Below are 27,092 nucleotides of genomic sequence, written 5' to 3' on the forward strand. Positions count from 1 at the left end.
TAACGATAAACAAACAATATATCTAAACATTTTAGTATCGCAATTTGTCACATTGATTTCGGTTATGTTATCCTCTACTTACTCTAAAGACATCAAGTATATTTACAGACGAGGTACTAATTTATATACACGTACTCTCTCGAGTCAATTAACGGAATATTCAGCGTAGACGTCCTAACCCAACTTTATCCCCTATTTTAATGTAGGGATGTCAATATGATATATAAATGTGTATTTCCGTGAAGATTGCCCCGTATATGGAACCCGAAGACGGAAATTTTTTTCCCGCGGGAATGGTGAAGGAGGAAAAAGTTCCTTTGGGGATGAGGATGAGATTTTTCTCCCACCCCGCGTAGACTCGTTCTCAAAAACTTTATTAAAATAACATTTATATGTGTATATTTAAGTATTTTATATGTTATATTTATTTATATTTTTACACAATGTGTGCATAAACTTATTTTTATGTGATGTTTATTATTGTTACAACTCACAAGACTCACAATAATGTCTTAATTTTTTATTTGTTTTATGATTAAACTTTTTTTTACAACTACTTTGATTGAAAATAATAAAAATTTGATAATTTTTTTAATGTTGATGAATCCCCGCGGAAGTGGGGAATGAATATCAGAGGTACTTTGATAAATATCAGAGGTTCAAAGGTACTTTGATAAATATTAGAGGTATTGGAATGAATGTATTAATGTTAATCTTAAGTTAAGTTCTTAACCTCTTGATACGTAAAAGACATGTTCTTGATTCTCTTGGAGAATTGTAAAAACCATGAACAAAAATTATATAGTAGCAGTAGCAGTAACAGTAGGAGTAATAGCAGTAGCAGTAAGAGTAGTAGTAGTAGTCTAGTAGATAGATTTTTTTTAAAATTAATTTTATAATGGTAATGGGTCAAACAACACTTTGATGCACTTAAGAGACATGTAATTCCTTACATGAGATATCCAACAAGATTATTCCTCTTTTGTAATTTTTTATGTTTTTATGTGACATTTTTACCAAGTGCGCTAAAGCGGTAAATAACACGTGTACTTAAGCACTAAAAACTATATAATGTATGTAAGGAGAAGATAAACTTCATAATAAATTATAAAGTGAAAAAACGAAATTCTATTTCTAACACGCAAAGGGAAGAAAATATGGCTGAAGCTATTAAGTTTGTTTATGTTATAATTATCTTTTTTTCCCTATTTCTTATTGCAATGAACGTTGATGGTATGCCATTTTTTTTATCATATTCAAATTTTCGTAGTTACATCCTACAAAATATTTTAGCCCATTTTAATAACATTATTCTTTTATTCTCATTTTCATTGCAGCGGAGATTATGTGTAGTGACGTTTCTGATTGTCCAAATGAAATATCTACATGCGCTGGTGATATGGAAGTGAAGTGTTATAGGTTTAAGTTGGGTTTCTTCTCTTTCGTTTATCCTTATCGCGTTTGTGTATGTTATGGAGAGAAGTCCTTATTCCTGATCTCATAAACTACTCCTTCTGTCCTAAAATATAAGGAAAAGTTGGTCAAACAAAGTTGATGTATTTAGTCCAAATTTTTAACCAAATACATCAACTTTGTTGGACCAATTTTCCCTTATATTTTGGGACGAAAGGAGTATCATTTAATTATTGTTTTCGCCCAATAAAATTACTAAGACACAATTTAAATCTCTTTTTCTTGTGTTTTTTTACCACGTTCATAAACGTGTTATGATTCTCTACCTTATGGAACCTATGTATTATGGAACTAATAATTTTACGATGTTCAAGTTTTACTTCCATCTAATTCTTAAATTTTGCACCCAAGCTATTATATTTAATTAAGAAGGTCTAGTGTTTAACAAATTAATCTCTAACTCAAGAATAGAGTCACACTGATAGGCCGCAAGTGCAAAGTATTATTGTCTATTACTAATATATTATTAAAATTGATTACCACCTAAATTACTAATATATTCTTATTACTTTTAACCACGTTGCAAGTTTTATATCATTTATTATAATTTTACTAAAAAAAATAAAATAAAAATATAGAAAAAATATAACATAAATACAAAATAAGTAAAAAAAAAAAAACACTGTGGTGCTCAAAAGCCCAAAAATTGCTAAGAAAAACCTGATTCCTTCCACTTTCCTTTTTCTCTGTATTTTAAACCAATAGATGCATCTTAAGCCAAGTTGCTGTCATGATGACAACAAGCACATGAAGTAATTTCTGGTGCTAAAAAATTGACACCAATAGTAATGCTACCAAAAGAGCAATTAAATCATCTTGTTCTACACAAACTCACTTGTACTTTTTTAATGTTACAAACATATAAACCCAACGAAAACGCAAAAGAAGATGCAAAACAGTTTGAATTAATTTGTGAAAAAATGCAAAAAACGAGACATTTTGAGGGGATTTGATTTGGTTATATTTTGTAGAAAAGATTTGATAAAATAAAAATCCTAGAATTATAGATATCATCATGAAGGTATATTTCAAATTCCAATTTTTGCTATGAAAAATCAATTTTAAAACAATTCTAAAAGTGCCTTTTTGATCTGTTATAGAATAAAAGATTGTATGGAACAACTTTAGTTGTATTATGTTTGATTTTAAAATTATTTCTCGATAAATTGGGGCCAATGAATTAGACAAAAACTGGAATTTTAGTCTCCCACTAAATTACATTTGTCTCATGCACAATTTGTTTAAAATATCAAAATAATTTTTTATCCATTCAATGTTATACAAGATAAAGTTTGGTCAATACATTAAACATTGTGTTGTGTTTTTCTGTACCGTACTATCTGTATTCGTTAACATTATATTTATTCATGTGTACAATATTAATTTTCGCTTTTATACAAATATTTTTTTTGCTGAAACTTAATTAAGATACTCTATGTATATGTTTGGGTCTGCGGTGAGAATAATTGATTTTGTAAAGAACACTCTAGGGTGATGTCGAGTATTATTACTACCGTCTCTCCATGCTGACCTTCTTTATCTCTGAGGCACCGGATAACAACACTCCATGTTTTATCCATCATCTCGAACATTAAAATTGCTTTTATCTTAACTTTCCACAATTCAAAATTGTCTCCGGAAAGTCCTCTATATCTCATGGTGCTCACTTCAAAATTGTTACGATTGGCCCACGGTAGACGTCAATTGTTATGAATTCGATTAAAATCATATTAATAAATGCAAGGTTAAATAATATGGCGAAATGCAAGGTTCTTGAAATAAATAAAAAGAAGAAAATAAATCAAATTATTGGGTGCCAACAAAATATAACTAAATAACAAGAGTATTATTAATTTGTGTACTCATGGGATTTAACACTAAACTTCTGGTTCCACCACCGGCGCTGTAACACATTTACAAAGGTTGAACTTACAGTCCGGTATCTTACCAGCGATACATATATCTAGTGGACAATCGACAGCAGTAAAACATCTATAAATATCTGTCATGAAAAAAGAGAATAAAATGAGATAAAATATTAAGTATGATGAAAAGAAAGAAATTTTAAAAGAATAAAAGAAAGACTTACGCAAAAATTCAGCCCATTTGTTCGCATTTGCGACAAGAAATATGGAAAGAAAAATAATCATAACATAAATAAACTTCACTGATTCAGCCATGTTTCTCCCCTTTGCAATGTAACACGAGATTTGATCACTTTATAATTTAGAAAGCTCGTCCTCTCGTCACACTGATAAAAAGATTTCAGCGCTTAAGAAGTTGTAAACAATTCATTCTAAAATTAAGAATCATTATTTATTTTTTTTATAAGCATTAAGAATCATTATTTAATTGTGTTTGTCCCTTTAGCACACTAAAAGAATAGGCCACATAAAAACCTTACCAATCTTATTATTTTATGCTGCTAAAAAAAAATGTGAGCCTTATTATTTTATTTTTTTGAGGGGGAAAAAAAAGCAATTTTATTCAACTTGAATAGAAATTACACTGCCTTTATCTTTTTGGATAACAAGCCAAACACAATAGGGGATGTTAGTGGTCCATTTCTTATAGGGCTCAATTTTGGCCCATTTAGCCATTTCATGAGCAGCTTGGTTTGCCTTTCTTTGAACCCATCTAATGTCTAATCTAGGGTTTTCCTTTAGGAAATGCATGCAGCGCCGCACTACTCTTCCCCAGCTCTTGCAAATATCATCTTGTCCCTTAACAGCTTTAACAATAACTTGCGAGTCTAATTCAAAGATCACACTCTGCTCCCCATCTTTTCGATCCACTCTATAGCATCCATTAAACCCATAGCTTCACCAGTAACAATGTCCGCTGTCCCTTTGTGAAATCTAGTTGCAACCCCGACGGTGCTTCCATTCGACCGTCTTAGAACCAGCCCCGTCGACCAATGGCCATCACTGCTTAGGTGAGCATCCACATTGATCTTCAGGATGCCCCTAAGCGGTGGACTCCAGCTGATGTCGTTGTTGCAAGCGTTCGTTCTCACTCGAGGATCTTCGATTTGCTGCTCAAAGCCATGAGTTTGGTACTCCTGTAGCTGGTTTAAAGCTGTGGAACTAATTTCTTGAGGAGGTAATGGTGAGTTTGTTAATAAAAGATTTTTGTTGATACTAAAAAAATCAAGGGTATTGTTGGTATTATGAAAAGTCCACACCAAAACTCATATATTCTCTTTATACTAACGGGCCAGGCAAGCGCGTTCCGCGCCTGCCTGTGTCTAACTTATGTACAATTACACTACAAGAAAACATGCATTTACTGAGGGCCTTTGGCCCTCAGTAATGCACAAATTTCGTCTAAAATACATGCATTACTGACGGCCTTGGGCCCTCTGTAATTAGCTCGCCAGTAATGGTTACTGACGGCCCAGGACCGTCAATAACGTTACTGACGGCCTGGAGCCGTCAATAATACACACCGGGCAATTCAAAAGGCCACGCATTTGTGACGGCCTGGAGCCGTCAGTATGACATGTTCTTTTCACACATTGTGACGGCCTAGAGCCGTCAGTAATGTTGAACGATTAAAAAAAAAATTAATAATTTAATTATTTAAAAATCAGTATTTGATTTTTAAATAATTAAATTATTAATTTTTTTTTTAAAAAATTAATATTAATTTTTTAAAACAAAAAATATACTGCATAATAAATAATTAAAAAAATATTAAAATTAAAATTTAATAAAAAGCATAATAAAAATACTTAACATAAGCATAATTAAATATAATGATAATATTGTCATTACAAAAAGAAAACAATTAAACAAATAATAATCAACAACAGATTATTAAAATTACACATCAACGTTGGTCAGGCGGCTGATATAGTGGTCGCTTCCCCTTGCCAGTGTCTGTTGGCTGACGCGACCTTCCTCGGCCTCGGCCTCTACCTCCCTCGTGTATTACGACTCCGGGGAGTGACGTTCGCGAAGGAGGTCGTGCCACAGGCCTATGAACGAAGTTAATTGGGGCTTGATTTGGGAAGAAGTTGCCTTGGGGTTGATTTGGGTTTTCATGTGGGATTATGAAGTCTTGTTGTGGATTTAATGATCTCTGGTATTCGGTGAAAGCAGTTTGTTGATTATTTCTACCGCTTCCGTCACTACTGCTTCCACTTGTTTGCCCAGTAGGATCAAAAAATTGTAAATGAACTGGTTCATTAAGCATCTGACTCATATCCTCTATGCTCATACTCAGTACTGGATCACCCTCTCGGTACTCCGGCAGCTGATTCAAATTAACCATGCTACTCAAATCCGGTCGATATTCTTGTTCACCGGCATTTTGATTTTGTCGTGCCGAAGCCTGAGATGATGATCCAACCCCCCCCCCCCCCCGCCGGCGCCCTCTGCTGCGCAAAGAATTCCTGCAATATATGTTGGACCCGTAGGTCCACCCGGTCATCAAATGATGCTTCGAACTCATCGCGGAATTCTTCTCTATACGTGGCCCTCATTCGCGCTTCATACTCATCATCGGTTTCCTCTCTTTGAGTTGGACGAGAGCGTCCTGTACTCGATGAAGATGAAGATGTGTAAGTGACATCTCTCAAACCAGTTGGGTCACTTGCATATAGAGAAGATGTACACCCAGCAGCGAATTTGCGACCTCGAGTCGCACCACCAGCATTCTTAACAAAAGCCAACGACATCTTGTTTCGACGAACATCCTCATTATCTCGCCTATGAGGTGGTAGTCGTAGTTGGCTTGCATTATATTCTTCAACCCAAATTTGCGTCAACCTCTACAATAAATTAAAAAAAATTTATAATTAATTAATTATAATGTTTAGATATAATTATATAATGTTTAAAAAATAATGTTATACGAAATAAATAATAAATAATATATATAATTAAATACTTACCGACACTTCTTGCGCCCTTGCCCCCGTCCACTGACCGGAATCTGCATACCGGTGCATCATGTCATTCATCTCCATAAAGGTGGGTGGACGACCAAATTGTTGGATGAACTCAAGACGAAGCGTTCCGGCAGATTTAGACCCTCCAGAGTGTACGCACGCACGATTGGCTTCATCAGTATTTCTGTTGGCTTTGTTCTTTATACACTTTGCAATATACTCTTCCTCTTCCCATCTGCGGCACAGCATAGGGTATGAATTGCCAGCGAGCCAAAGTGGTGGTTTTGAAGGATCCTTTTTAATCTTTTTCCGCGCTTCAAAAAGTAAGGTCGACAGACGCTTGGTGGCTTTTTTGTTGAATATACGCTCAATAGCCGCTGTGTGGTGATTCAGCCAAGTTACTTGCGACTACGAAAAATAAAGAAAAATTGTTAATAAATTAGTAAATATATGTTTAGTAACAAAATTGATTGGATAAAAAAGTAATTATAAATAAAAACGTACCCTGAAGCCATTCCAAAATTGTTGATATCCACGCTCATCTGCCCTGACCTCCGTCCAATTGAGATATGGAGCCTGGAATTTGGATTTCAATGCATTATTGATTGCCTTATTCGCCGGATTTTGGGGTTGCAAACTGCACAATATATATATATATATATTAGTTAAGAATAATTATCATATATATCCAATTAATTTATTAAACACAAATTCTTAATAATAATTAACTTACTCTGTGGCGGTATATGGCATGATGATGGGTCTACCATGCCGGTCAACCAACAATTCATTTTGAGGAGCTAGAAGTGCAATATCGGCAATTTCCTCGTCCTCGTGGTCATCATCGTCGTCGTAGGAGTCGTACTCCTCTTCCACACCATCTACGGTTCGAGACTTGGGCATACCCTCCAACCATCGATTCCGAACAACGCGGCGGGGTAATCTACGTCTACGTGGAGCGCGTCCGCGTCCGACACCCGGTGCTGGTGGAATATCATCAATGTCATCATCGACATTGTCATCATCAAAATTTTCTTCATCTGGATTCATCTATAATAAAAAAATATATGATAAATATATTTATATAATTAAGAAATACATGACAAATATATATATAATTAAGAAATACATGACAAATATATATATAATTAATTAAGAAATACATGACATATATTGTTTTATAATTCATCATCATTAAACGATAAAAATGCAACCAAAAACAAATATTCAAGTACAACGATTAATATTATTACAACGCGGATAACTATATTATAAAATTAATTGTCATCCCAATCTGATACATCTTCATCATCACTGCATTCATCATCACCATTAGCTTCGACGTCCTCTTCATCAACATCACCATCAGAAGGTACTTCTTCGGCTTCTTCTTGTACACAAAGTTGATTAAAAGTTTCAACTGCAATGACATCATCAACATTGGACATCTCATCTTCCTGATATGGTTCATCTTCACGTTCATCTATCTCATTTTTTTCAATCAGACCCCTTGGTTTTGATGTTATTGCGGCACACCAACCTCGCTTATCCCTTGTAGTCGATGGATAAGGGACATAGTGAACTTGTCTGACGTTATGAGCCATAGCAAACGGATCATACAATGGATAATGTTTGTTCATTTTTATGTCCACGGTATTAGTCTTTGAATCATATCTGGTACCTCTATTTGAAGGATCAAACCATTTACAGTAAAACAACACGACTGTTTTCTTGTAATCAAGGTAATTGTATTCGATTTCAAATATGTTCTCAATGACACCGTAAAAATCTCCTTCACCATTTTCAGTCACACCTTTCATACACACTCCACTGTTTACTGTTGTTTTTCCTTCACTCCAACTGTGTGTCTCAAATCTGTAACCATTGACAAAGTAGGTGTGCCATTGTTTCACGGTTGACTTTGGGCCATCAGATAAGTTTCTCAAGTGTTGTATGACACGAGTTGCGGGTGTTTGTTGGTACATGTATTCTTTGAACCATGCTGGAAATTCCGAATTGATTTGAGAAGAAGTATGTTGTGTTAAAAACATCCTAAGTTATTAAATATCGTTAGTTATAAGCGAACTTAATTGGAATAAATAATTATTTATTAACTAATTAAAAATACTCACTGTAAATATGGCTCGACTTCATTGCAATTAATCAGCAAGTGAACATGCGCCGAATAGAGAACTTTGTCACCAGGATACAACACTTTCTCACCACCACCATTACGACCAGGCAAGCTGAATATTGACATGTTTAATGGGTGAATTCTCACAGGCCGAGATGTTTCAGTTTCATTGCGAATATGGCTTGATGACAACGTGTCTTTGAAGTAATGCGAACAAAAGTAAATTGTTTCGCGGTGTAAGTATGTTGCACAAATTGAGCCTTCGACCCTAGCTTTGTTTTTCACGGCACGTTTTGCATAACCCATGAACCTTTCGAACGGGTACATCCATCTATATTGAACTGGCCCACCAAGCCTAGCCTCGTATGCAAGATGCACCACAACATGCTCCATAGAATCAAACAAGGCAGGAGGAAATATTCTCTCCAACTTACACAAGATCAGTTACGTTTGCAATAGAAGTTTGCCGTTAGATGTCTCCACCAACAACAGTTCGTTACGTTTGCAATACAACCCTATGTCTCTCCTCGCGTTGTCATTATCTTTCGTTTTTCCTTTGACATTCATGACAGTGTTAAAAATATTTTCAAACACATTTTTCTCAATATGCATAACATCAAGGTTGTGACGTAAAAGGTTGTCTTTCCAATACGGCAGATCCCAAAAGATACTTCTTTTTGTCCAGTTGTGTGTTTGTCCATAACCACGCGGTTTAGATGCAACACCACCTACAACCTCAACCTTTGGAATATCTTTCACTTTGTTCCAGACTTGTCGGGATGTCAAATAATCTGGTGGATCACGAGTCTCGGTGTCACCATGAACAAAAGCATTTTTATTTCTTCTAAACGGATGATCAGTAGGCAAGAACCGACGATGACAGTCAAACCAAGTAGCCTTCCCACCGTTTTCTAACCAAAACGCTTTGGTGTCCATCATGCAAATAGGACATCCTAGTTTACCATGTGTCCCCCATCCATACAACATCCCATATGCAGGAAAATCATTAATGGTCCACATCAAAGCTCCTCTCATATTGAAATTTCGTTTTTGGTTGATATCATACGTCGCAACACCGTTCCACAATCTCTTCAAATCATCAATCAAAGGTTGTAAATAGATATCAATACCAACAGTTGGACTAGATGGGCCTGGTATTACAGCGGCTAAAAACATGTAAGGTTTTGACATGCACATATCAGGAGGAAGATTGTACGGGGTAACCAGAACAGGCCAACATGAATATGGAGTGGCTGATACTTGAGTATATGGTGTAAATCCATCTGAGCATAACCCAAGTCGGACATTCCGTGGCTCCGAAGCAAATTCAGGATAAACTTGATCAAAATGCTTCCAAGCCATTCCATCAGAAGGATGTCGCAACTCACCTGACATTTTTCTCCTTTCATAGTTTTCACGATGCCATGTCATTTTACTGGCTGTTTGCATCGATGCATACAACCTTTGCAACCTTGGTATTATGGGTAAATAGAACATCGCCTTTCTTGGGATTGGCTTCCTTCTGACTGACCGTGAATTTCTTGTTACACGATATCTTGGTTCTTGACAAAATTTACATTCAAGTAATGCACCGTCATCTACACCAAATTCGTTGCTATAGTACAACATACACCCGTTAACACAACAGTCAATTCTCTTCGCTCCGAGTCCTAACTTTGCAACCAATTGTCTTGCTTCGTAATAATTTTTTGGCAAATCAAGAGGACGGTCTATTGTTATATCCAACATCAGTTTTGTTATCAAGTCCATGGTGTATTCTGAAACAAGACATTCAGACTTGATACCCAAAAGTCTAATACACACCGTTAACTTTGAGTCTCGAGAGCCTTCACACAACGGTGTATTTGTCTCTTTCAAAAGATCAAAAAATCGCTGGGCTTCCTCATTTGGTCTCTCGACGTTAACATCAGCGTCATATTCATCATCAGCAGGGTCGTCGACATCATTTGGCACATAAATCGGCGTATTAAACCCAAGGGCATTAGTTATCATATTGTCCATCTCATTAAACGGATCATAATGCTGATGATAATATTGGGGAACAACAACGGGCTGAAAAACACTGCTTGAAGCACGATTTTGATTCACGGGAACAGTCGTGGAACATCCTTCGCCATGACTTGACCAAACCCAATAATTAGGTTGGAATCCCTTTTTATATAAATGAGACCTAATTTCATCTTCGCTCTGTATTCTTGTACATCGACAAAGTACACACGGACATCTAATTCCCCCTTCACGTATCACAATGTCATTATATTTTACTGTATTGATAAACATTTCGACCCCTATTTTAAATTCCTCTTTAACCCGGCCCCTCTTTCCAGGATTATGTCTATCGTACATCCAATTACGATTGCTAAAATCCATATCTGTGTAGTTTAATTAATATATAATTAGATCGATATATGTATTAAATTTATTACTTTATTTTTCAAAAGTATTTTGGACATATATATATGTCTACTCAACAATAACATATAAACTTTTAACATTTTATTTTTAAAGTTTATGGTTTATTAAATCTAAAAAATACTAAGTTTTTTAGTTGACAAAACTACCGACTTTTTAACATATATATTATAATTTTTTAAAATATAATTGTTTTTCTTTTTTTAAATACATAGTAATAATAAAATGCTAGTAACTATTTCTAAGTGTACGGTAAAAATAAAACTATCACTAAATATTATAAATTAAAATTACATATATTACTTACTTGGGTGCCGGGTAGAGTCTTACTTGGCGCGCGCTCCTAACCACAAACTCCGCTCCTAACCCACGACCTCCGATGACCACGAGAATTTGCTAATAAAAATTGTAAATAACAAATTATTAGAACATATACATTTAAATAACAAAGTAAAAATTTTAACTTTAAAAGTAAAACACAAACACTTACCACTTTTTAGATGGAGATATGAAAATTACATCACTTTTTTAAAAATACACAAACTGTTAAAAAATTTCTTTTATAAATTTTTTTTAAAAAAATTTCGTTTTTTTAAAAAATAATATAAATATACTGTTTTTTTGAAAAAAAAATACTTATTTAAAAAAAATAATTCTGTTTTCGAAATAAACAAAATTAAATATATTTTTTTAATTTTTTTTACAAAAACAATAACTTTTATACATAGTGATAAGAAAATATTAGTAATAAATTACAAAGTATTAATTAATAACTATTACTAAGTATACGATAAAAAAAAACTATCACTATATAAATTAAAATTACGTTACTTACTTGGGTGCCGAGTAGATTCTTACTTGGCGCGCACCTAGCCCACGAACTCCGCTCCTCACGAGAATAAGACTTGCTATTAAAAATGGTAAAACACAAATATTAGAACATATACATTTAAATAACAAAACAAAAATTTTAAATTCGTAAAAGTAAAACACAAACACTTACCACTTTTTGTATGGAGATTAAGTTGAAAGTATGAAATTAGAGAAAATTTAAGAGAGAAGTTAGATAAAATTTAGAGAGAGAATGGAAATGAAAAAATGAAGTGAAGGAGTAGTAATATATAGGAGTAGTCATAATTGACCGTTACAATTTAAAATTCAAAATCAAGCAATTACTGACGGCCATAAGCCGTCATAATTGTCCAACGGAAATGTGGTTACTGACGGCCTGGGACCGTCATAACTCACATGCGTTACTGACGGCCCAGGACCGTCATAATTGCTTAACGGCTAGTGCGATACTAACGGCCTGGGACCGTCTGAAATGGGCAGTGCAATACTGACGGCCCAGGACCGTCACTAATGCTTAATAGTTAATTTTTTAATTATTTCCGTTCTTCAAGACTACTTACTGACGGCCATAAGCCTTCAATATCCCACAAATGCATTACTGAGGGCTTTTAGCCCTCAATAAGTTTGGTCAGTAATATTATGTTTTCTTGTAGTGTTAAAAAAATGTCTTATGTTATGTTGAGTTTGTGAATAAAAAAATTTTGCTGCTAAAAAAAATAAGATGTGTTTTATGTTATGGTGAGTTTGTTAATAAAAGATTTTTATTGCTACTAAGAAAAATCAAGGGTATTGTTGTTATTATAAAAAGTCCACACCAAAACTCATGTATCTTCTTTATATATAGTATAGATATAGATTAAAAGATTCAATTTAATCCCAACAAAATTAAAAACAAAAAACAACAAAATTTAAATAAAAAAATCAGTTTTGTTTTTGTTTTATTTTAAATTTAAAAATTAAAAGGAAATGATGTGGCAAATGATATGACAAAAAATCCACGTGTCTGTCCAAGTGTATCAACGTTTGCCACGTGTCTACATCTAACAACGTTAGTCAAAAAATTGACGGGAGGGACTAACGTATTACACGAAATAAAAGATAAGAGAACATTTGAAACTTTTAAAAGATAAGGGACCAAATGTGCAATTAAGCCTAAATATTACTCCCTCCAGTCACATTTATATATATATAAAGAATATAAGATAAAAAAAAGATGATATGCTTCAAAATAGGAATAAAACAACAAAATAGAACAATATATATGCATAAAAATAGCAACAAATTAAAAGAGATGATTATGATCAACTCAACAATCACACTAAAAAAAAAAAGATAAATACAATAATTTTTTTTTTTATAAGAGAAATGAATTATTATATGCTTAAAAATAAGAATAAAATACGTCATAGGTAGGAATATAGAAATGAGAATAAAATAGTCAATTCTATCCCAAAAAAAAATAACAAAATAGTCAATAAAAAATGATAGAAAAAATAAGACGAATATATCTAATAAAAGTCAGTGACCCGTGAGAATGCACGAGGGTTTAAACAAATTATATATGAATCTATTCTCATATTTGAAGAGAATTTTGTTCTTAGACTCTTTTCTTTGGATAGATTGTAATAGTAGTCACATCAGAAACCTAGTTTTGATGAAAGTGTCGTGAAGTTTGAATAAAACTATCGATTTTGACTGAAAATTTTGAATTTAATCAATCTGACCGTTCAATATCATATAAATGATGTGAAAAATGAATGAGAAAAAATAATTTTGATGATCGGACTCCGAATGGATAGACAAATTATAGCAGTCTCATCGAAAACCTAGTTTTAATGAAAGGAGCATGAAGTTTACCTAAAACTATCGATTTATAAAATTACTCCCTCCAGTCACATTTATAGATGAAAAAATTACATACGCGGTATTTATAAAATTTAGTTAAGTGTAATTAATTTTTTTGATTTAATATAAAGCATGAATAAGTTTAATATATTGCCATTTGCAAATAAGCATTATTTCTAGACCTAAAAAAAAAGAGAAATAAGCATTATTTTTCTTGAATATCACATACACTTTTTGGAAAGTAAAATGAAATAAATGCTTAAAAAAAAGTAGTATAATTAAATAAGGGTATATTAGGAATAACAATATTAATTAGTTAACTTTTTCTTATAATAGTGACCAAAATTTAAAGTGTTTTTTGCTTATAAATATGACCGGGAGGGAGTAAGCGTTATACTACCTTCGTCCCTGTTTGATCACCACACGTACGCCAATGCCCAATTTTGATCACTAATATCTTTAATTGTCTATTAGTAAAAATTATAAAAAATTTAATATTTTGAAAATACTCATCAAAACAAATTGAACAAGATCTTATATGCTAATATTTACATTTATATATTATTAAAAAAATACGGTCAAAACAAGGTAAATGAATAATACATTTTTGTCAAACAATGTCTTATAATTAAGAACGGAGGTAGTATGAAATTACTTGAGTTGTTCCAATTTGTGTGATAAATAATTTGGTGATGATTGGTGATCAATTATTTGGCAATATATATACGTCTGAATATTTTTATGGTGATGTAATAATTATAATTGTTTTTTTTTTACAATAAGTTGGAGATCGAACTTAGGATCTATAATGTACTACTCAAACCCTCACTATTAGATCAATAATTATAATTGTTATGCAATGACTTGGTTAATGCAATGTTGTAATGATAGTTATCTAACTTAAGTTGAGGTTATTCAATTATGTATACGCATATCTGAGTTAAATTATTCAACTGTTTTAACTTATTAAGTGTCTTGATATTTTTATTATATTCGGTCACTCTTTATGATTACATTTCTAACATTTGTTTATGTGTTTTGTGTTGGGCTCTTGGGAGTCCGGACACCCGGGTTGATTGTTTCAATGTTTCACTTATTTGGTGAAGTTCCGATTGTGACACTTGGGAAGAGTTCATTGAGTTTTCTTCTTGTTATTTTATTTAATTAAAAAATGTATCGTTTAGAATAGAATTCTCTAAACTAATGTTATGCTACTTTATTTCCTTAGCAATTAATGTATGAAGTAGAATGTAATGCTTTGAATCGATATTTTTCTACTTTTTTTCTTGACTTAAAGTCTTAAAAGTTATTTTTATCCGTTATATGATTTAGAAAAAAACATTCTAAAATTAGAATATTATGAATATTGGGTTTAAGGTGTTACAATGGGTACGTGAGTCGTTCCCTATTGACGGTCAGTTCATTCGTTTTAAGTGTTATTATGGACTTCTATTTTGTTTTTTAAGATTAAATATGAGTTTGTATGTTTCATTGTTCTACGTTGGGGTAATATGTGGAGGACGAGGAATGATAGGGAAGAAATATAGGGCTACCTTGATATCTAGATGCTTTTAATTTATAAAAAAAAATTATATGTAAATAATAAAAAAATTAAATATGTTTTTGGTCCCTATAAAATTATCAAATTTTATTTTTGTTTCCCATAAATAAAAGTGGCATATTTTGGTCCTAGAAAATTTTTATGCCTGCTGTTTTACCTTCTACTATTTTTTAAAATTTTAAAAACTGATTAATTATTCTCAAACATTTAAATTTTTGAATAATTTAAATTTTTGAATAATTTTCTTTTGAGGCATACTATAAAAAGATCCGGTGACAGAATCAATGACCCACATTGGTCATTTTGGGATACCATCTTTCATTAATATTCTTCTTTCTAATTGATTTGAAACAAATTCATCTCACCTATTTGCTTAGTATTTAGTTACCATTTTAACTTAGAAAATCTCCTAATGAAGAATGAAATAGAAAACTATTATTTCCCATCATTTGAATAATTTCCTTCCTCTATCTTTGATTTCAATATCTACATTTCATTAAAGAGTTCTTAATGATAAATCCTTTGCATATATGCAACAAAAGGCAACAAAATAAAAAACAATGAAAAAAAAAATTACATCGATGGTGTAAAATAAGTTTCACTGCGACCAATATAACATTACTGTATTCCACCAATCACCGCCATTCATTCCACTTTAATGATATTACATAGAAGAATAAATCATTCTATTTGATGTCAGTGTAAAACTAATTTGCACCGACGGTGTAAACTCAATGACAATTAACACACACCTAGAGAAGTACATAGAGACACCCCTTTCTTTAAGACATGCTTTTACTACTGAGCTACTACAGAAGTGGCCCTCCATTTTTAATTTGTAGTTTTGTACATTTCTTACTTCCCCTTATACCCTTTTTCTCTTTCAAAAATTTATTAAATGATTCTTTTTTTCTCATAGGATTCTTCAAAGTAAACTCATCAAATCTCAAAAAAAAAAAAAAAAAAATCCTTATTCCTTACTGCATTTGAATTTGTGGAATTTATATTATCTAACATGTTCAATCAGATTTCTTCACCTTCTTCTCAAAGGACTAATTCACCAAATATGAACATGAGAAGCAATTTTGATGCTGAAAGGTATGAATGAATGAAAAAATAATTCTTATATACCATTTTGTTATGAAATTTCTGTATTTTAAGTCACATATATATATATATTGAATTTGATTTGATTAGTTTTTTGAGTATATGTTGTTTTAGTCAGTATTTAATGGAGCTTCTAGCAGAACATCATAAACTAGGACCTTTCATGCAAGTGTTACCATTGTGTAGTAGACTACTCAATCAAGGTATGTTTGTTGTGAAATTTCTTTATTTAATTTGAATTTGGCTTAGTCATTGTTAATGTTACTTGTGTTTTTTGATTGGTGTGGTATATTATTAGAGATTTTGAGGGTTTCTGGAAAGAATGGATTGTTACAGAATCATCAAGGGTTTAATGAATTTGATAGAATGCAATTCATGAACCAAAGTCATATGGTTTCTTCAGATTTGAATCCAAATTTCACTGGCTGCAATAGCTTGTCACATGAAGTAAGTACCTCAGTTTTTGTGTTAATAGTCAATGTAAATTATATCGGTAGAAGAAATCATTTTGGCCTTGAATGTATGACGCGTTGTTAACCTGACATTGTCCCCGATGTATTAAAATTGCAAACATATCTATCTCCAAGTGTCTCTTTTGTTAGTCATTTTGGTCTTCAAAAGTGTCTTAGTTGGTTAGTTTAGTTCTTAAATGTGTTTTTTCGTCGGCTAATTTAGTCCATAAGATTACTAACAAAATAGACACTTGAACATGTGTGTTCGCAATTTTGATACATTCAAAGACAATGTCAGGCTGACAATGCCTCACACATTCAAGGTCAACATACAAACTTGAATGTGTCAGGCGCTACCGTTAATTCCTGAATTGACCAAAGGTACAAATTACAAAATCATCCTCGAATGAATCTCTCGTTAGTCAATTTGGTCATCGAATGTGTTTTGTGTTGATCCATCAAATTGCTAACAAAATATACACTGAAAAATGTTTTTGTAATTTTGATACATTCAAGAACTATAATAACATCATCGCACGCATTTAGGAATCAAAATGACAGTTTACTCAATTTCAAATGGACTTCAATAAAAAAGCTGGTATAGTTGTACAAAGTAAAAACACCCAAATTTTTAGCCTATCTCTAGTTCCAGCTTTCCTTTCCCTGCTAAGCAGGTTTATTTTACTGATTAATTAAGCACATGATGCAACAGATGTTAGCTGAAGTGAAGGGACTAAACATGGATTGGCAAACATCACCAGTTGTTCCAAGTTCTCACATTGTGAAGAAGATATTGCGCTTGGATATTCCTAAGGATGGCTATCCAAATGTAAGATCTGTATGTTGTAAGTGTAACTCATTTTATTTTGCTTTACTATAAGCACTAATTATATGATAAGTTCTTATGTAATAAGCGTTTAATTAAGTTGTTTATCTATACAGGGTCTAAGGCTAATGCTAGTTTAATTTTTCAGTTTAATTTTATTGGAAGGCTTCTTGGCCCTAGGGGCAATTCACTGAGGCGAGTCGAGGCTACCACAGGTTGCCGCGTATTTATTAGAGGGAAAGGTTCAATTAAAGACTTAGACAAGGTATAGTACTATAACTTATCACATTGTCTTGTAACTTCACAAAACCTAATTTTAACTACACGAGATTCAAGCCAAATAGTACATGCGGTCCTTTAAGTTTGATCGTTTCCTCATATTGGTCATTTAGCTTAAAGGACCTATTCGGAAAAATGTCAAACTTAAAGAATCGCAGGTGCAATTTTACCTAGATTTATATGTTAGTCATTTAGTGTCTTAATGTTCATTGGCTTATGTTTTCAATTTATTGTCAATTTTTGTTGCTAATACAATATATATGCTGTTGATAACTTGTTTAACTTTGTTATACTTTTTATTTTTACTTTAAAGGAAGAGTTGTTAAGGGGAAGGCCAGGCTATGAACACCTGAATGATGCACTTCACATCTTAATTGAAGCTGAATTACCTGCTAATATTGTTGATATAAGGTTGAGGCAAGCACAAGAAATCATCGAAGAACTGCTTAAGCCTGTGGTATCTCATCCTAACTCTGTTGAATTGATCTAAATAATAAACTCACTGGATATTTTTTTTTTCTTCTTTTACTTTCTGCTAAGACAAACGGTTTATTCTATGTGTCGGTTTTTAAGTCACTACCTATTCGTACATAATTATCGCATATCACTTCGAAATCAAAATTGTAACTTCACTTTTATGGCATGGCACATAATCTGCTGACACACTGATGCAGAGTGGCTCGAATTGATTATGAAGCACTCAGAAAATACTGGAAAAGACACTGACACTGACACGTAAACATTGGAAAATGAAAGTAATTGTAGCTAGTAACCACATGTATTAGTGTCACGTCTCCAATCTAAACTATCCGTGCTGCCTAGGTTAAGTGTTGATCCCACCCGGCACATATGTATATAGCATAACAAATGAATATGCAATGTGATGATGGACTGATAAAAAAGGATAATAAACCTTTCTAAGATCGGTTACATGCTAACTAACTGAAAAAACTGATCATAGTTCAATGTGTAATAAAGAACAGTAGAAAACATTCATAATAACTTTGAGTATTCTAACTTCAACCTTCTCACATACGTTGAAATCAAATTCTACATCTTAATTTTTTCAGAAGTTCTCTCATTTAGCTTCCCTATAAACACATATAAGTTTATAAGTACTTTTTTTTCTTTATTACTTGTGCAGGAAGAGTCACAGGACCTTTACAAGAGGCAACAACTAAGAGAACTTGCTATGCTCAATTCCAATTTTAGAGAAGAGAGCCCTCAACTGAGTGGTAGTGTCTCTCCATTCACTTACAATGAAATAAAAAGGCCAAAAACTGAGGAATAATAGTTACTTATTATATGCTGATCATTGTTACATTTGATGTTGCTTCCTTTAACTAGATTTTGTGAAGTTATAATGAGAACACCTTGTTTATATGATGCTGATTTTGAGAAGGAAAAATAAATAAGCAGAAACATATTCATTGTTAGTCTTTTGCATTAGTAGACTTTCAAAACTAGCAAAGTTCTTGTTGAACTATATTTTGACATGTTTATCAATCTATGTGTAATGTGTGTAAATATGATATTCCTTGGTTTATATGCTTCTTATTCATTCATATCATTGGAAAAACATGCTTCACTGAGCATTATATAACATGGTAGTTTAGTTTGTATATATAAAAAGATATAATAGCATTGGTTGCTGGTAACTGAATTTCATAAGCATAATGTCAGAACTTTCATACAAGCTAGGTTAATGTATATGGAAGCACTTTTGTTGGGAGAGGTCAGATCCTTAAATAAATCGTAGTATTTTGAGTGACTAAATTGGTTGAATATGGGATCGGATCCTCTGCAATAGATGCTTTCGTCCAGTGGCTCTAGAGCCGTTGGACTTGGGTGCAAGATCCAGCTGTACCCTATTGCACCTGCCACAGAAGATTCGATTGCGTTGAGGATGTTATGATCACTATATACAGTGATCATAAGGTTACTAATGCAGCCAATTAATAACTAACTTCTAACTGAGGACACCTTTAGTTTGTTTGTCATCAATCTAATGACTATTTCGGGGTTGTTAGTTCAATTGATGTGACATGACTTCTCCTGCCACACTTATCATATCGGACAAGAGTAACTGAGTCACCTTTGTCACCACTGTCGTTGCGTGACTTGGCTCTCGTTGTTGCTATTTCCACTACTGATTCCTCGGTTGTTCGGATTTTCTTTACCACTGTTGTCGTTACCTTTTCCTTTACCACTCCCCTTTCCAACTAAAGATCCTTCTTGATCATTCTGACGGTAAGAGTATAAAGTGATCACTGTATAAGAGTATGGCTTTCCTTTGCCTTGATCCTTATACTTTTGTAGTGTGCTCTCTCAGAACCGTTATCCTCATCATAAATCCTGCACTTGTTCAACAATGTAGGAAAAATCAGGAATCTCTTGCATTCCCATTTGTTTCTTAAACTTTGGCCTCGGTCACATTTCATACATGATGCACTTAGATTTTTCCCCTTGGGAACTAACATTGAAGGGATAAATATAATACATAGACAACTCCTCAAATTTTACTAAGTTGATTCCCTTTCTTCCCCATAATTTACTCACTACATTTTACTTGTATGTTTGGTTTATGCAGATACTAATGGTGGTTGGGAGCATAGTTTTAAATTGCGGTTGCATTCGCAGATGCGACAGCTGTAGTTGTTGCGATATCGGTTATTGGGGTTGCTACGACGCGCAATACAGTTGTTGCAGCATGAAATCATTTTAGAATTTCACAAACTATATCATATGACACCACTATGCCACTACAAAATTTACCGACTATTACAAAGTCTGAATTTATTCCATAAATATTGATTCAAAGGTACTTGAAATATGGGTACGTATTCAAATCCAAATAAAAATCGTAAACCGATAAAAAAATTAAAACTGCAAAAAACCTGAATACGTTTGAATGTGTTTGGATGTTCTTTTGTGAAAATTGCCGGATCGGATTTTGGAATGCTTTTTCAAAACCGATCCAAATTGAACCAAACTACATACATATATATATTTTAATACTTATTAAATTTTTTTTATTATGATATATTGCATTCACCTATAATTTTGTTATAAAAAAAATTTATACTACTTATTATTTCAATTTAATTTATTTTTTTTTACAGTTTCATATGTTTTAAATATAATCGATAATTGTCATTAAAATTATTGATTTTTCATATAATATATGTTATATTTTGCATCAAACATATTATTGTACCAAGTTTTTATAATATTAATATTTAATAAACGATCCAAATTAAACCGTACAAAATTGGATTGAATTTTTTTTAAGTACCCATCCAAAATCGAATCGAACCGCTATTATATTTTAACTTTGGATATGATAAATTTTTGCCTCAAAAACGATCCAAACAGAAGCGCGAACACTCCTAGCTAGAAATATATGGTTAATTAAGAGAGGGTTAAAGGTAAGCTTTTTCATTAGATCTAACGCAAATTGAGATTCGAGATTCATAAATTGTAACTTTTGTTGAAAAAATTGGAACAAACATAATCGAAATCTCCAAATGTAGTTCCTGATGTGGTTAATTACGATGCAATCATACACAACAATATTGCGGCCGCAATGGACCGGAATATAAAACCATGGTTGGGGTGACATAACAACCTCTCTAAGTTTAAACAAGTTTTTGGTTTCTATAAAGGGTTAAATATGGTTTTAGTCCCTACGTATGTTTTCATTTTTAATCACTATTAAATTTTAGTCCTCCATAGCATTGTAGTTTGTAAGAATAGAGTCCCTATTTTGAAATTCTTTTACAAAAAAATAGATACTTTTAATCTCTCAAAATAGTCCCTATATTTTGTCAAAATACAAAAATAGTCTCTAGGATAAAATTATAGACTTAAAAGTAACGTCAAATATATATTTTACTTAATTATTAATGAAGAGAGAAGAAGAAAAATGTTTTTAACACAATGTTTTTATTTTTTTGAAGAAGCAAAAATGAAATATATTAACACAATCAGTCTCTCCAGCACAAGACGTAGCAAGATAGACTATAAAAGTTTACAAAGAATCATAGAGACAAAATCATAACTACAAGATAGTAATGTTTTCTTATATAATTGATAATATTTTTTGTTGGCTTATTTCATTTTGTTTACATACAAAGTCATAACTACAAGATTCCTGAAATTATGAAAAGGAAACAAATTTATTGGATGCCAACACAACAATAACTAAATGAAAACTCATGAAATATTTTAGAAGGGTGTTTGTGTACTCTCCTAATTTGTTTGGAAGTCATAAAATTTGTTACTTCACTCTCATACACATAAACAACGGCCAAAAACACACTTCACTTTAGGAGTTAGTAATGTGCAATGGTTTGGTGGACAATTAGAATCTTCTTACATTTATAGTCGTTGATAATACCTGTTGTAATTAAAAAAGATAATAAAAGAAAGTTACTATAATGGGATGAAATATATTGTGTAAAAAGTAAATAACGAAATTTGAAAAATGAAAAAAAAAATTCAAAAAAAATCTCTTACCTTCAACATTGACTGCAAAATGAATCAGAGAAAGACAAATAATCAAAACATACATAAACATGAAAATTTTAACCATAATTGTATAGGAAACTCTCTTTGTATATAATCTATCACAAGATGAAGAGAAAAAAATCGAGAGAAGGTTTCTGGTTGGTTTGATACACTGTGATTTGGTCCATTTGGAGTGCTCGTAACAATCAGATTTTTAATAATGTTGTTAAGGTTCCGGTGGAGTTGGTAGAGGATGTTAAAGTTCTCTCGTGGAGATGGAGTGTTGATAAGTTGAAAATCTCCCAATGTTTGTTTGAAATGGTCTTGGGATCCCGATATTTGGTTTCACCGTTTGACGCTAGTGTATTGCTTTGGTTGTTGGGGTGCTAGTTTTGCCTGCTTGCAGCTGCGTGGGGGTCCTGTTCTTTTGGTTTTCTCGCTGGATTTTTGTTTTAGTGTTGTGACTCTGTTCTTGTTTTGCTGTTGTTTTCTCGCTGCATATGCCCCCTTTTATCTCTCTTTATTTTGTATCTTTATCCCTGCTATACCTTGGTTTTGTGGTTTTAATAATATTTGATTTGATGTTCAAATTATTTTTTTGTAAGAATAGAGTCTCTATTTTGAAATTCTTTTACAAAAAATATATATTTTTAGTCTGTCAAAATAGTCCCGATAAAAATATACATATGGACTAAAAGTGAATAAATTATTATTAGGGACTAAAAACTTATAAGCTTGCGAATTTTAGTTTTAGTACTTCAAAAATAAAAACATAATATTTCCATCCTCCTAATATTTTATGCTCTTGACATTTTTCAACATTATTTGGACATATAGAGCTTTCATAAAATAGGGTGGGTTAATGGGTCGGCCCATTAGTCCACGGATTTGGGCAGATTGGATCTCAAAAAACCTAGCCCAAATGAAATCGGACCTTTTTGGGCCAAGCCCATGTAGCCCAAATGAAAATTGGGCTAGCGGAACAGGTCTCAAAAAGCTTAGCCCAAATAAAAGAAAATTTCTTTTTAGACCCCCATGTGTCTCCCAAACCGCCCAAAAATTCCAAAATACCCCCGATTTTGGTCTGAGTATCGTTCGGTACAAACGAACCGAAGGTTAAATTTTCGGTTCGTAACTACCGAAAACCAGGAAAACCAGGAAAAACTCAAATTCAGTAGGTCGGTACCGAAAACCCTAACGTTCGGTAGGTTTGTACCGAAAACGCTAACGTTCGGTAGGATTGTACCGAAAACGCTAACGTTCCGTATGGGCGAACCGAACTGGTCTAATTTACTAGTAGAAACCCAAAACCTTCATCAGTTGCGTGAAAACATTTTGTAAAGATTACCTGTTGTATGACTCCAAATAAGTATAGGATCCCTTTTTGAGTGATGAAACGTTGCTTTGATGCCTTCAAAACCTCCCAAAATCGCCTTAGTTCGCAACAATCCCGATTGAGTGTCCTAGTGGTCATGAAAGTACAGTTTCTGTCACCTAGGCTATATAGGGTTGCTTCGGTAACTGTGGCCCGAACCGCAGCATTTTCGGTGCGTAAGTACCGAAACGGTTAAAAAATTATATTCGGGTTGTAAATACCGAATTCGTGTTTTATATGCCTCCAGGATTGTTGCGAGCATACAAGCAAACGTTTAACCACTAGAATGCGACATGGTTGCTGGTAACTGAATTTCATAAGCATAATGTCAGAACTTTCATACAAGCTAGGTTAATGTGTATGGAAGCACTTTTGTTGGGAGAGGTCAGATCCTTAAATAAATTGTAGTATTTTGAGTGACTAAATTGGTTGAATATGGGATCGGATCCTCTGCAACAGATGCACTGGTCCAGTGGCTCTAGAGCCGTTGGACTTGGGTGCAAGATCCAGCTGTACCCTATTGCATCTGCCACAGAATATTCGATATGATTGCGTTGAGGATGTTATGATCACTTTATACAGTGATCATAAGGTTACTAATGCAGCCAATTAATAACTAACTTCTAACTAAGGACACCTTTAGTTTGTTTGTCATCAATCTAATGACTATTTCGGGGTTGTTAGTTCATTGTGATGTGGTTGTAAAGGCTACCACATCTGCAATATTGCGACCGCAATGAACCACAATTTAAAACCGTGGTTGGGAGAGATGACTGTGTTATTGCTAAAGCCATTGTAGGTGTGACAACACAGGCTCTCTATGTCATGGTTGTTGGTGAAGCTGAGGCCACTGCTTAGGCCTCTGCTCGGGTTTTTGTTCAACCCACTGCTAATGTGGGTGGTCTTTGGAATATTACGACAGTTACATTACATGATCAGTTCAACGTGATAGATCGATTATTGATGAAGTTTAGAAGTGGTTGCAAGAGATATAGAAATATTTCAGTTTGTGTGATATATTTAATGAGAAAATTATGAGAAATATATATATTGAATCCAAATGAGTCATTCCGCAACGAATCAAATTATCTTTTGTTGGAAGCCGATTATTGAGTAACCTTCAAGCAAAAAGAGACACTTTCAGGGGAGCAATTTTGTTCCAAATAATGTCATTGTGGGCAACCATCGCTAACGGAATAATGTGAGTTAACAAATGATAAGCTCCGTGGACCGAGTAACCTGCATTAGGATCAAGCAGCCATCTCCATAGATCTGGTGTAGCGTTCTGCAAGAAAATAGAATCCAAAGCGGCACAACACTCCATATGCAACTCCTCCTCCCACACAAAGAGATGTTGCACCACTCCCCACCTCCTCCTATATATCCTCCACTGAAATAATTTTATCAATTGATAACTCAAATAATCTACTAAATTTAATGTTAAAAGGTTGATCACCTAACCATTTGTGTCTCCAAAAATCAGTGTCTTCCCCATTACCCACCGTCCTACTTAAGTTAACATCAAACCACCACCCAACACTCAACCCAACCCCTTCTCGAACGTCACACACATCCTTCCACCAACTAGACGCATTCCTCCCTCTGCCCCTCACCCGCCCATCCTCAACGCCATATTTGGCTACCAAAACCTTATACCACAACTCGTCCTGCTCAACCAACAGCCTCCAGCTCCACTTACCTAAAAGCTAAATTAAATTCTCTAACCCTTCGGACCCCCAATCCGCCAACCCTATCATGACAAACTTTGTCCCACTTTATCCGGTTTATCTTACGAACCTCTTCACTATCCACCCCCCCCCCCCCCCACCCCCACCCCACCCCCCCACCACATAACAAAAATTTAAAGAGAGACTCATGAGGGTATATTATAAGACTTTAATACACATAAACAGCTGCCAAACATACACTTCACTTTTAGAGATTTTTTTTAATTTTTTGATAAAAAAATTGATAACAAAATATTGAAATACTTAAAACGAAATATTAAAATTTAAGAGATATTTTAAGAAAAACTATTTAAATCAATTTTTCATTTGAAGTTTTATAAAAATATTCTTTATTAAAAAACTTTTAACGCAAAGAAAAAAAGGGTACTCTGTAAAAATCATTTTTAAAAAAAGGTGAAACAAACTCACCTAATATCATACTATCACAAAAATCATTCAAATTTTTTACAACGTTATTTTCATAACTATCACTACACATATTATAGAGAGGAAATGTTATTTAAAGATCTCACTCTTGAGTGTATTCTGTCGCAAATATAATTACAGAATCACAATTTGTTGATAAAAAAAAATTAGAATCCTGTTAATGAACCATGGGATACTCAAGGGCAAAGTTGAAGGATCAGAACAATGTTCATACGGAGGTGATCTGTGAAGGAGGCTGCTAATTGGTCTGGTGTTTTAGTTGTTTCACAGTGTTTTGGTGTGATCTGTGGTGGTTGTTTTACTTCCGTTTTTGGTGGTGGTTGATGGCGACTATGGCTGGTTTGTTGCGGTTCATGAATATTTTCTCTCCGTCAAAACTCTGTCTAGGCTTTCTTTCCCGAGTATTCTCCGGCAGCCACACAATCAGATCGCAAATGAAGATTTTTTGCTTATACCAGAGGCTTCCTCCGGTCTCCACCGTGCTAGATGCTTTGGTGAGTTGCAGTTTGCTCAGATCTGTGTGGAGTGTGTTTAGTTGTCGGCGCTTTCATGGGTATGGTTCGGCAATGGTGTTTTCGGTGGGAGATGTTTCTATTCTGATTCTCATCGGTGTTCCGCTATAAATTTTAAATGATGTTGTTTAGGTTTGGTTGAGGCTGGTTATAGGGATTAGTTTCAGTGGTGGGGATATACACTCAAACTAATTGTAAGGATGGGTTGACGCAGTTGTTTGTTGTAATTTTTGATTGGTTAAGGTGTTTTCATCACCTTACCTTTCTTTGTTTGATTCGACAATCTTTTATATTTATTGTTTAGAGAATTTATCTATTAATAAAATTTAGCCGATTCATAAAAAAAAAAACAATGTTCATAGCTAGACTACAACATGTTCCCGAAAACATTGAAAGAGGTAATTGCAAAGTATAGCTTTATTATTATAAAAATAAAGAAAGAAAAAAATTAATTTAGGAAAGGAACGTGAAGACACAAAATGGTCTCATATGGCTAACCAAACATGTAAATAAAAAAATTTCAAAAAAAATACATGGAAGATCAATCTAAAACAAAACCAAAATCTATACACCTTCCTTGACAAATCTAAATAAATTTATTGCTGTTTTTCATTATTTGGGAAGCACATTCAGCCTCCAAAATGTGGAGATAAAAAGAAGCACGAG

At 33.3% G+C, this 27,092-nt stretch overlaps 2 protein-coding genes and 2 long non-coding RNA genes across 5 annotated transcripts; 2 read left to right on the plus strand and 2 right to left on the minus strand.

The window, feature by feature from the left end:
* Nucleotides 1-1,016: 1,016 nt before the first annotated feature.
* On the plus strand, nt 1,017-1,796 carry LOC123914500. The gene is made up of 2 exons (XR_006811837.1): nt 1,017-1,233; nt 1,338-1,796. It is a non-coding gene; the product is annotated as an uncharacterized LOC123914500 (long non-coding RNA).
* Nucleotides 1,797-3,252: 1,456 nt separating this feature from the next.
* Nucleotides 3,253-3,824, minus strand: LOC123914502. The gene is made up of 2 exons (XR_006811839.1): nt 3,563-3,824; nt 3,253-3,475 (listed from the first exon to the last, which is right to left on the minus strand). It is a non-coding gene; the product is annotated as an uncharacterized LOC123914502 (long non-coding RNA).
* A 132-nt stretch (nt 3,825-3,956) lies between these two features.
* On the minus strand, nt 3,957-11,300 carry LOC123916561. The gene is made up of 6 exons (XM_045968042.1): nt 11,242-11,300; nt 7,101-7,417; nt 6,872-7,004; nt 6,371-6,775; nt 5,827-6,247; nt 3,957-4,204 (listed from the first exon to the last, which is right to left on the minus strand). The coding sequence occupies exons 2-6, from the start codon at nt 7,415-7,417 to the stop codon at nt 3,957-3,959; spliced, it is 1,524 nt and encodes a 507-aa protein (XP_045823998.1). The 5' UTR covers nt 11,242-11,300.
* A 4,742-nt stretch (nt 11,301-16,042) lies between these two features.
* LOC123914495 (KH domain-containing protein At3g08620-like) lies at nt 16,043-19,434 on the plus strand. Of its 2 annotated transcripts, none has more exons than XM_045965697.1 (7): nt 16,043-16,290; nt 16,414-16,502; nt 16,598-16,746; nt 17,464-17,580; nt 17,726-17,842; nt 18,170-18,313; nt 19,001-19,434. In XM_045965697.1, exons 1-7 carry the CDS (start codon nt 16,208-16,210, stop codon nt 19,145-19,147), a joined length of 846 nt encoding a protein of 281 aa, XP_045821653.1. In that variant the 5' UTR covers nt 16,043-16,207; the 3' UTR covers nt 19,148-19,434. The 2 variants fall into 2 exon arrangements, with proteins under 2 accessions (XP_045821653.1, XP_045821654.1); XM_045965698.1 differs by having other exon boundaries at nt 16,217-16,290; nt 16,418-16,502; nt 19,001-19,375.
* The last annotated feature ends 7,658 nt before the right edge of the window (nt 19,435-27,092 follow it).

The sequence above is a fragment of the Trifolium pratense genome, linkage group LG3, assembly GCF_020283565.1.
Source record: "Trifolium pratense cultivar HEN17-A07 linkage group LG3, ARS_RC_1.1, whole genome shotgun sequence".
Taxonomy (NCBI): domain Eukaryota; kingdom Viridiplantae; phylum Streptophyta; class Magnoliopsida; order Fabales; family Fabaceae; genus Trifolium; species Trifolium pratense.